The following is a 12,806-nucleotide window of genomic DNA, read 5'->3' as shown; positions in this document are numbered from 1 at the left end:
GACAATGGACATTATTTATAACCAGAAAAATTATAACAAAATGTAATTCAAAAGATGAACCCAACACAAATAGAATTTTCTCTATTAAAGCCTAATATATTTACAAAAACATTCAAAGCAACATTCTAAAAATATTACTTACCTGAGCATACGCGCTTTGTGTAATTTTCTTCAAATCATCTTGTGCGCCGGTAGATATACGATTAAAAAATATTTCTTCTGAGACACGTCCACCAAGAGTCATGCACATCCTATCAAAAAGTTGTTCTTTTGTATATAAAAACTGCTCTTTTGGTAAGTACTGAGCATAACCCAGACCCTTGCCTCTTGGTATAATAGAAACCTACAAATAAAAATGTTAGAATCATGAAAATATTAATACAGAACATGGGTTTATAGTTAAAGTAGTAAAGCAAGAGAAACACAACAAAAAATAATTCATAAACAGATACTTACAAAGTTACACCAATCACCAATCACATTAATGTAGAACAAAAAAATGACAGAAATCACAACTATTTAAATATATGAGAGGATATCTCTAAAGTAAAGAAATGTAAAAAGATTTATTCTGAAAACTTTATAAATATTTTTTTATTTCTCTTAAACTACATACCTAATACTATTTCTCTATATAATTGCCACATGAATTAATACATTTATCATAGCAATACACCAGCTTCAATATACCCTGGTCGTATTCTTCTGCCGCCAGTCCATTTAGCCACTGATTAACAGCATTTTTAAGTTTACTGTCACCTGCGAATTGCTTACCACTTAAAAATTCTTTCAATTACCCAAACAAATAGTAATCAGAAGGAGCTAAGTACGGATTATATGGTGGAGTGACTCTAAATTTCCCATACAAATGTTCTCAGTAAATCACGTATCACACCCGCAACATGTGGATATGCATTATCGTGTAGCAGGATAACCGTCAGTCAGCCTCCCACATCACTGATTTTAAATGGTGCGCTGTAACTTACATAGAGTTTTACAGTACTCTTCTGCATTTATAGTCGTTCCACATGGCATGAAATCAATAAGCAGTATGCCAAACCAATCCCAAAAAAGTGAGGCCATCAGTTTACATCCAAATGGCTAAGCCCTGACGTTTGTTGGTTTGGTTGGTGATAGAAGATAACACATTCACTTGACTGCCGTTTACTCTCTGGCATGTAATACAAAATCCATGTTTCATCACCGGTATCAATTGAATTAAGGAACTCATCACATTTTACTGTGTAGTGCATCAAAAATTCCAAAGCAGAACTCATTCAGATTTTTTTGTGACTTTCCGTTAAGATGTGCGGCACCCAACATGCACAAACCTTTCTGAAGTCTAAATGATCATGAACAATGAGACCAATAACAGCTTTTGAAATAGCAGGAAAAAGAAAAGCCAGGTCGGAAATTGTTGAGCAATGATTTTTTCTGATTTCATCATTGACGCATTTCAGTAAGTTCTCGATGATTATAGAGGGCCTCCCTGAAAGTTCTTCGTCATGCACGTTAATTCTGTTATTTCTAAACCTTTCACACCATTTTCAGATGTTTCTGTCATTCATTACATTATCACCACATATAACAACCAATGGCTTATAATTTCAGCCGGCTTAATGTTTTGAAAGTTTAAGAAACATGACTCCACATATGTCACAGTCGGCAATAACATCGATTTTCTTATTAATATTATAAAATAATAACTCACACATAATCAAAGATACTACAACGCGACAACTTACAGACAAAAATGCAGTGTGTTTATTACTAGCCATGAACAACACAGGTTCGCCAACCTTAAGGAGAAAAATTTCCCAGCGGTCTTTACTGTAGAGATATCCCTCGTAAATAAAATACTTTCATGAAAGTATTTTATAGCGGGAAGGCAAAGAGAACAAAACAAGTTTTCTGTCAAAAGTTCCCTTTTTTACAAGTTATTAATCTAAACACAACTGAAAGGGCTATGGTGTTTGTACACTCTTTTAACAAATAGTATGTTAAATGAATATATATTTAAAGTAATATTAAATCACTAACAATAAGAAAGAGAACATAAAATGCGACAAAGTGAATTTTCTAAAATAATTACCAACAAATGTGTGGAAAACTATTTACACTATATACACCATAAATTAATTTTCTCTACCCTTACAAATGCTGAAGAAACTACTTGTTTACATCGGTTGACTAATACCTTTAAGATATAAAAATTCCTAAAAAAGCTCTGTACCAAATAAATATGCTAGTATCTTTTAAGTGCCCAGACTTATTTTCAGTTAGCAGGCAAAACCTCCTCCTATTTATTAACACTTTCCAGTCAACAGCCATATGTGATACATCACAAATTTTTAGTCCATTAGTTGACAACTGGATAAGATACGGTTTTAAATATGTTTTCCCATTTGCTACTCATTTGCCAACTTCAGTATCAACCAATACAGTTCATTTTCTTTCCATTGGTGTTCCTAGTTGCTACTTCTTTTTAACTTTTACAATTTTTTTTTTATTTTCTATAATCGATGTATTGAGCAGTTCTTTGCGGGGGGAAAGCCATCGATCTCCGCAACTAATCACTAGTTTTCAAGACACCTTATTTCAGTTTGTAGCACATACTAGCACTATAAAACTATAGCACTATAAAACCCTTTTTTGTATGTATTAATTTTGTTTTTATAATTTTATTTTTATTATATAAATGTTACACTAGGTTTATAAAATAAGTTTTATGATATAATTTTTTACTAGCTAGTTCATGTAAAAATGTTCAAAATAGGGCAAACATACATTACTCAAACATAATTTTGAAATACATAAAACCTAAGGTGATTTAAATATTATTTTATTACAAACACCAAGTTATGGACTTAATTTAATTTAAAAACATTACAAATAGATTAAAAAGTAAATTTGTTATGAATTTTTTAAAAGAAGTGAAAAACAAAATTTTTCTGAAGCAAAAAACACTAACTAATGTTAATAACTTTAGTATAGTACAATACATATATTTATTTTGTTTTGTTTTATGTATTTAAGTTTTATGAAATGCAAACATTTTTTTAAAATATGTTTTTGACTGTTATGAAATTCTTTAAATAAATAAACCCATAAATTAATTTTTTCATCACGCAAGAGGTTTTTGCTCATATCCTGAATATCATGGAAGGAACTACCTTGTATATCAAGGTAATATGATTGTCATCTGAACACAAATAACTATTTTAAATAGATTTAAAAAGCAAAAACAAATACATTTTAAACCTGAAACAAACAATAAACATTAAAAAAAATACTATTAGTCCTACATTAATTAACATTATTAAAATTAATATTTTTTCTTATTTGTATAACTTTCCTGTTTGTTATTTGTTTCATTAGATTTCCAAATAAGACTATCATAAAATGAATGATGATCCTTTTCTTAATTAGTGTACATTTTTTTAAATGTACGTAAAATTAGTACATTTATTTTTTTTATTTTTCTTCATTCTAGTTCAGCTTTCAAAAATGTTGTCATTAGTGGGCATTTTTTATAACCCTACATTATTATTATAAGTAATTTTTTTTTATTCTGATCGATACGTAATAATACCTTACATAGACCATGTCAGGAATGGATATATATGCTGTTCCATGGTTAAAAAAGAAACAGAATATAAGGACCCACTATACAATAGCCTTTCTGAATTTTAAAATTTATTAAAGATCTTTTTGAAACGAATGTTCAATCATAATTTAAATAGAAATTCCTTACCTTAATTTTTGTTTATGAATAAATTAAAACCAATCTCTCTGATTGATTAAGTTTATCTATCTTTTTTTCAGATAGATGTTTATCTTACCCAACCTAAACATGAGGCGTGAATTAAATCATGATCGGTAAGCTCAGTTGAAAACTAGAATTTAAATCTTTTTAAGCATAAATTTAAATTTATGTACTGTTAAGAATACTAATTTTTATTGTTCAATTTAATATTAATTACTATCTCCAATACAACCAACTTCAATGGCATATCACCAGCTTTAAAATGAGCTTGCCATAAAAGACCCACAGGTTCAACCCAGCCAAAGTTTTCTTCAAAAGCCTCAAAAAGCATTTTGAAAGTTTCAGTAGCAGATTTCATATCATCAATGGGCTTGCATAGAATATTTTATACAGGCCCATTGTTTAAACTGATCAGCTATCACAGATGAGTAATAATACAAGATTATAAAATTTTACCTCAACTGAGTACATACACATAACACACTGCCTCTCACCAAACTGACATGCTATATTTTGGAGTTCTCAAAAGTATGGAACACCTAGTAACAATACTGTCACAGTGTACAGTCACTGCAACTACAGTCCAGAAATATTCCATTACCACCTTAAACTGACATATTAGCTTTGTACTACATTATAATAAATATCAGAGGATGCAATATCATTATATCAGCTTCACTTCTCTTAATTATCTAGTTTTCACGTAGTCCACAAATAAACTTTGACAATTTATTTATCAATATTAATAATACAACCATTTTACATTGATTCAGCTAATTAAAATTTATTTAACACAGAGTAAAAATTACGGAAAAATAGGTAACATACATATGTTCACACACAGATTTTCCTAGAGGCTTCATTAAATAAATTTGATAGTAACAAGTAACTAAGAATCATACTGAATCATACAATTTGTACATCATAAATGCTGAAAAAAATCACCATGTTTATATATAATTGTTATTACATACGTGGAAATACTTTATTTAAAAATAACTGACCTTAAGTAACGGATCTGCATGTTGCAGGAACCAGCCAGCAACAGCATGTCCAGCCTCATGATAAGCAACGGTTCTTTTCTCTTCAGGCTGTAAAACATTTGTCTTTTTCTCCATGCCAGCAACTACTCTTTCAATGGCTTGTTCAAAATGTTTCATTATGATAAATTCATTAAGGTCTCTAGCTGCTATCAAGGCTGCTTCGTTACAAACATTTGCGATATCAGCTCCTGCCCATTGAGAAATTATTATTTTTAAAAAATTATCATTAAATATAATAAACAAGAACAAAAAATCAGTAAATAAAAATGTAACTTCAGAAAAAAATTTTTAGAGGTTATTTTTTCTTAATGAGTTTGCTTAAAGTTCCCATTCCTTGCAATAATAAATGCTCAAAATCTCTTTAGCATTTTGAAAGAAACCTTTTCAATAATTACATTAAGATATTTAAGATCATTTCCACTGCAATGACTTTTAAGTTCATTTAGTGTGATGATTGCTTTTGAAAGCCTCCGTGTTAATGTAGCTTCACAATAAGTGGTCATGAAATATCGTCCAAGGAGCTTCGTAAGCCATTATTTATTAGCAGCTGATCCTAAGAAATTTGGTTTCTTGACACAGATAGGTGATCTTGCTGCAATCAGTACTGCAATTCTTCTGTTCCAGTAGACCAACAAATTACAACAGAATATTTCTGTGTATTTCATCACACACAGTCTGTTTGAAGATTATGGATCTGACCATACACTACAATATTATACATCATACACCAATTTATAATGAGTAAAGATTTTTCTTGTTTTTATTTTCTTACTTTTTCATTTTTCTAGCGTTAGGATTTTCAGCAGCTCAAATTTGGATCCAGGCTTGATCACTTGAGAACTCTGTTTAAAGTTTCTACTCAGAAATCACATACTAAAGAAAAACTAACATTGGAATCGCTTGATTATATCTGGAAGCTGTATCTCTTAATGTATTCATATGCAATAGATGTTATTTTACTTTCTTAGCAGCTCTTTGTACAAACCACTTTTCAAAAAAATCTTTGTAAACTTTTCTTTGGAGAACTAAGCAATCCTCTTTTCAGTTAATCTAAAACTTCATCTGTTAAAAGAGATGGTTTACAACTACTTCTTACTGAAAACTATTCATACTTAGAAACTGACATTTTCTGACAGAACACCCTACTATTTTATTTCAGATGATTCTTTCACTATCATAAAGGATTTTCTGACAAACTTTGTTCAAGAATGAATAACTTGTTCAGGGGAAACGACAGAGTTCTCTAGCCACATAAACAATAAAATACTTAAAATACAGTTCACTTAGACTGAGAAAAACAAGTACTACTACAACTTCATATCATAAACCAAAATTGTCATTCATTATTAAAAAAAAATAACTAGATATAAAAATTGTAAATTTTTGCTTATTTAGTTTCTGTTTGTTTAGTACTGAACAATAAAAAATCATAAAACAACAGAAAATTGTAAAAATGTTGCTACATGAATATTTAGGAATGAAAAAACTTTGTGCTTGATGCATGCTGTATTTCTCAGTTTAGAAAGTAATTTTAAAGTGAACGTGTCACTCGACTGTTTGGATCATTTTAAAAGTAACCCAAACAAATTCTTGTACTAGACTGTCACTGCTGAGATCTGGGTTCACCATTTTACCCCTACAACAAAGAGCAATAAAAATAGTAGACATGGAAGATAAAACAAAGCCTTGAAAAAGAGTAAACTCAACACCTCTGTAGAGAAATTATTATGGCTACAAAGGTACATTGATTGTATTTTATGACATACAGGGTACAAATTGCATTATTATTTGCAAAAAGAGACAAAAATCACCAGTGAATATTATACAAATTTACAGCAAACGTTGAGAATTGCAATCAAGGAAAAATGACCTCTACAGACTTGCCTTCTGAATTCCAGAAACCCAAACCTCAAAAATGGCTTTAAAAGGAAATGGAATTAATTTTATAAATGCTACTTATAAAAATAGTGTAACAGCTTTATAACATCAATTGGCAAAATGAGTTGAAATGAATTTTGAAGAAAAATAATTCAACTCACAATCTTAATTACATTTTCTTTTTCATTTACTTTATATCTGAAATGGCCCTTGTAAACACTTAAAAGATAAGCAAGTTTCATATACAACCTTTACAATAACTACTACTGACAAAAAATCAGAACAGTTCAGTCAATAAACATCACCAATACATATTTACCTGTATACATGCATAAGGATTAACCAAGAAAAAAGGAAAACTATTTTTAAGGCAGAGTAAAAGTAAATAACATGATATAGAATTGGAAAAAAAGGCCACATATAGCAACTTTTTTACTTTTTTTTTTAATGCAACAACTGTAGATAAGTGTTAAGAGAAATTCATAGCTTGACATTGTATTTAACATAGGATTTCTCTGATGAATATAGGTGAAAATAAAAATTAACAGAAGGAAAGAATCTGGAAACTGCAACAAACAAGCCATTCAGGTTCTTTAAAAAATAATAATTACCTGTAAATCCAGGAGTCAATGCAGCCATTTTTCTAGCCAGTTCAGTACGATCCAAGTTAGTTTTTAATGGCTGTAAATGCACTTTAAATATGGAAGCACGACCTTTGATATCAGGAGCTGGAACATATATCTGTCTATCAAATCTACCAGGTCGCATTAATGCTTTATCTAAAATATCAACTCGATTTGTTGCAGCAAGCACAACGACATTTGTAGTGGTATTGAAACCTGAAAAAAAGAAAAAACCAACATAAACATGCACACCAACCACATCCTACATTATCCTTATATTAAGTAATTTACACTAACACAACTGAATAAAACACAGGCACACACACACACACACACATATACACACACACACACACACACGCACACGCACACGCACACACACACACACACACACACACACACACACACACACACACACACACACACACACACACACACACACACTTTATATTACATAACTGTCTTCTTATATGTTTTTTGATAATATTAATTATTACCATCCATTTCAACAAGCAACTGATTTAAAGTGTTTTCTTGTTCAGAATGGCCTCCAAAACTACGACCACCTCTCTTTCTACCAACAGCATCAATTTCATCTATGAATAAAATGCATGGAGCATGTTTTCTAGCCATGGCAAACATATCTCTTACCTATAATACAACAAAACAAAAAATAATAATACATTATAAATGAAACAAATTATGCAAAAATAAACACATACAAGCATATATAAATAATGCAAAATATTTAAAATAATACATATTAATACAGTCAAACTAGTCTGCTTGTTAACCCTTCTACAGCATGATACATTAATAATATTTTTTTTTTTTAATTTGATGATAATTGCCAACAAAAAAAATGTTATAGTTGAGTTCCAGAATAGGAATATATAGAATTCAATCAAGCAAATTTTTAGATGTAAGAAATGAATTTACATAAACACTATCATCCAATAAATCACTTTAGTTAAGTTGTCCTTAAGAGTACGAAAACAATACAACTAAAAAGTTACTTTACAAAGGTCATCTAGTGATGATATTACAAATTAAACTCCATTGATAATTTCAATTTGGAAAAATCAAAGTAACACCTAAACAATATTAAAAATGTTTTAAATACAGAGAAAACATAGCACAATATTTTCCAAACTACTGAATACATACAGTGTGACCAAAACGCATCAAATAAATGATAGGGATAGAATGACACAAATGAATAAATAACACAAGCAATACAAACAGAAAAATAAAATCCTTACAATGAATTTACAGAATGAAAAATAAGTCAATTAGGAAACTTTATTCATTCCCTATAAGTTTCCTAATTGTATACCCTAATTGTATATCTTAATTGTATTGTTTCCATATTCTATACCAATAGAATATGGGCAGAAAAAACTTTCTTAAAATAACCATGATTCCAATCCCCAAAAGCATGGTGCAATAATTGCATTGTAATGATTGTTTTACAATCAGTTTAACTTCACATTCAGCAGAAGTTAGATAAGCTGAGTAAAAAAAGTATATATAAAGATGGTTATAGAAGAACAATATGGATTCAGGAAGGAAAGAGGGACAAGGAATTAAATCTGCTAATAACTGATAAGAAACATATAGAAAAGGTAAAAGAATAAATTTGTTTTATAAGAATAAAAAAAATAAGTTTTACAGATATGGAGAAAGCATTTACCAATAAAACAGTAAAAACTAATTAAAACTAAAAAAATTCAAAATTAGATTGAAAAATGAAAACAAGTTAAAAGTATTTTACCTGCATCAGAAAATGATTATGAACAAATCGAGTGGTTTGACTGATCTAGGGAAAAAATTGACATAGATTCTATCACTAACCTTATTCAACATGTAAAATGAAAATTATATAAAAAAAAAATATGCTGCGAAGATGAAAAGAGCAGCAGAGAAGGAAGGAAAATAAATATATAGTTTTTTCTTCAAGATTGGAAAATACTATTACAGTGTGACATGAAAATGAATGTAAAACAAAAGTAATTACGATAGGAAAACAATAATCCAGTGAATGTCTGCTCAAAAGAAGAAAGATCTGAGCAAATAAAACAGTACATACACTTAGATACCATGTTAGAAGAAAATGAAAAACAAAATACAAGAATAGCAAGTAAGTGCAAATAAATACTAAAAAGCATTTAATTGAAAGAAAGTTACTATACAGTAACTGGACAGTAACAGAGAGAGAGTTCAGGTTGAAGAAGCATACTGTGAAATGTTATCATTAGTGTGCACTGTGAAATGATGTGAAACACAGACACAAAAAAAGGGGAAAAGGAAAGGAATGGGAAATGTGAGCATAGGGGAAATTGGAAAAATTAAATGAGTAAAGTGAAAATATAGAACTAGGAGAATGAACAAGAATAGAGCCTTAATCAGAACAATTCAGAATACACGAGCTAACTGGCTGAGACATAGCATGAATATTAGTTAAAACAGTAACAGAAGGTTCATTAGAAGATGCAAAAAAGAGAATAAAAGAGTAAAAATAAGAAATTACATAAACAGAAATAGGAGCTAACAGGAACTGTTCTAGGACAAATACCATATGATGAGTACAGAGAGTAATAGTAATAACAGATAAATAGACCAAGATGAGAATGATGTTGAAAAAATATGCAGCAGGTAAAATCTGCTAGACTATACACACATATATTTCTAACCAGATATCATAGAGTAAATGGAATCTGTAGAAATTTAAATCATCTTTAACAAAAAAACTGAAATATCAACTACAAGAATCAAAAATTACTTAAATACAAAAATCTGATGGGGAAATCACATGACTTCCTTGTACACATATTAAATTCATATACACATTTTTTTTTAAATGAGAAGTACATAAAATTTTATTTCATTAATAACGTCTGATCTTTTTTTCATTTTTTTCTTTTATTGTTATTATTGAATTATTATTTATTGTAAAACTTTTTTTACAATCAGAGGTTGTTCATAATTATTAATAAATCAATATATTTAAATAAAAAAATAAAAAAAAGGAAGTCAAATTTGAACTGATGTGCCTTCCCCTTTAAGATACAAATATTTTATTAATTACACTTTTATTTGGCTATAACTGGAACTAATGAAAATAAGTACCACTTATGATATATCATACTGCAGTTAAGGAAAAGTCCAAAATCCAATTTTTTTGGATTTTGGGCTTTTTTGGACACTTGGTCCAGTCTATTACAATCAAAAGGGGAGGTGCACAACTAGATGTTACAACAATCCTAAATAGAAAATTTCAAAATCCTACAGCTAATCGTTTCTGAGTTATGCAATATACATATATATGTTCATACGTACAGACGTAACGCCGAAACTAATCAAAATGGATTCAGGAACGGTCAAAATAGATATTTCTGTTGAAATCTGAAAACCGAAATTTTTTGCGATCACAATACTTTCTTTATTTCGTACAAGGAAGTAAAAATGAAGTCCACAATCAAATTGTGCCCGAATAATATAAAAATCCTTTCCCGAAGCAGCTGTTTTCATGAAAAAAATTGATAAACAAATACAGAAAATTGAAAAATCAAAAAACCTTTGCTTATAATTCTAATAAAATAAATAAAAATTTTGATAGCATTAACTAACCCTTGAAGGTCCAACACCAACAAACATTTCCAAAAATTCAGACCCAGAGACTGTAATGAAAGGAACATTAGCTTCACCAGCTGTAGCCTTAGCTAGAAGCGTCTTACCTGTTCCAGGTGGACCTACAGAAAAGAAAGTAATGAAGATACAGATTAATAAAATTACACAACATAATACACATCCCAAAAATTATACAATGAAACAAACATCAAGAAAAAATTAACTAAATATTACCTATATTTTGTTCTAAGTGCATCCCTTTGTATAAATGCAGTATGTGACACACTGATCTCCCAGCAATGATTAAAATGTCCTTCTAATATAACTGTAAGGGTCATGATATTTCACTGGGTATCTTAACAGTTGTCTAAAATGTACTCTTTCAACAGTTACTTTAATTTTGGAAACAAAAAATAATGCAGGGAGACAAATCTAAAAAAATAGGATGCATTATCATAGAGCACAACACTTATTTACAGGCTAAAAATTCCTATACAATTATTCTCCGATGCACTGTCATAAAAAAGATGAATGTTCAGACTGAACATGGTGATTGCGCCTCATGGAAAAATTCATCAAGCAAAATTCCTTTACTGTCACTGAAACACATAAACATCTTTATCTTAGATTTTTTTAAAATTATCTTCTTGCCTTTTTCTTCTCCAGAGGCAACCATTAAAGAATTGAATGAGACAATTCGAAGATTTTGTTTCTCTTAATATTGAAAGGATGCCTCTCCACACTCCACATGATCATGCCTTTTGATGATTTTATAATTAATTCTGAAAAAACCAGAAACTGACCATCTTTTACCCAAATCTTCCACTAACATTTGCCAATCTGTGTTAAAGCCAAATTCATCGGTAATCATTCTCACAACAGTACAATGATCTTTTTGAATGTATTTCCTACTTTGGCAATGAGTTTTTCATTAAAACAAAAGTTGTACATTCAGAAATGGAATCAATTTCAATGGTTTGCAGACCACCACTTTTGAAATCGCATTAACCACTTCAATATTCATAAATAATCTCTCAAACATCCAATTTCACATACATTTTTCTCATGATGTTCAACTTTACAGCAGAAGTTGATATTTGACCTCTAAACAAACACACTTCACAGGAAAATATGCAATTATCACATGCAATTTTACTTTTGTTCTCTCTGTATAAAATACATCAAAAGATAACATTCAAGTAAGTATTTAAATTGCAACAATCTAATAACATATAACTACTCATATTCACAGATAACCAACAAAACTGAGGATCATAATAATTTTATGATTAATACTGAGATGCCTCAGAAGTTTATCATATAATATAATATCATAACAAAGAATTACTCAAAACCCAGATAACTAATAATTCTGAAAGCCTTAGTAAGTAGATATAGATGACCGCCTCTAGCACAGCAGCCAATCAGAGAGCAGCATTCTGATCATGTGACTTAAGCCGTCCACCCTCTATTTTAGAGAAAAAGTTACATATACATTGCAAAACTTACATATTTCACACTCTTTTACGGGCGCTATTACTGATTCTTTAACTAATAATTAGTAGAGGCGTCAATGGAGAATACACGATTACGTTACCAAAGTGTCTACAAATTTTACGCTTAAAAGTCAGACATCCGTTTCATAAACATTGTATATTTTTCGGTGGTTTTAGGTATGATGTTTATATCCTCTTTATCGTAATCCAGCTGTCTTATAATGAAATGCAATTCGTAACCGGTTAAATTGTGAATGAATATCGGTATCATATTTTGTGCTTGTCTGCGTAAATTGGAGCTATTGCATAACGCGGCTCGATAACGACCGGTTAAGTGACAATGATCACGAACTTTTTCGCAATCTAAACC

General features: G+C 29.9%; 1 protein-coding gene across 1 annotated transcript in view; it reads right to left on the bottom strand.

The window, feature by feature from the left end:
• Afg3l2 (AFG3 like matrix AAA peptidase subunit 2) overlaps positions 1–12,806 on the bottom strand; it is a 58,803-nt gene that overhangs the window by 11,744 nt on the left and 34,253 nt on the right. The window contains exons 8-12 of the mRNA XM_075372524.1: positions 10,941–11,062; positions 7,808–7,961; positions 7,299–7,526; positions 4,771–4,997; positions 143–343 (exon numbers count right to left, since the gene is read on the bottom strand). Of these exons, the coding sequence (XP_075228639.1) occupies positions 143–343; positions 4,771–4,997; positions 7,299–7,526; positions 7,808–7,961; positions 10,941–11,062 (932 nt within the window). The remainder of the gene's footprint in view (positions 1–142; positions 344–4,770; positions 4,998–7,298; positions 7,527–7,807; positions 7,962–10,940; positions 11,063–12,806) is intronic.

The sequence above is a fragment of the Lycorma delicatula genome, chromosome 8 (assembly GCF_047948215.1).
Source record: "Lycorma delicatula isolate Av1 chromosome 8, ASM4794821v1, whole genome shotgun sequence".
Lineage (NCBI taxonomy): Eukaryota > Metazoa > Arthropoda > Insecta > Hemiptera > Fulgoridae > Lycorma > Lycorma delicatula.
This window is presented reverse-complemented; position numbering and strand designations above follow the sequence as displayed.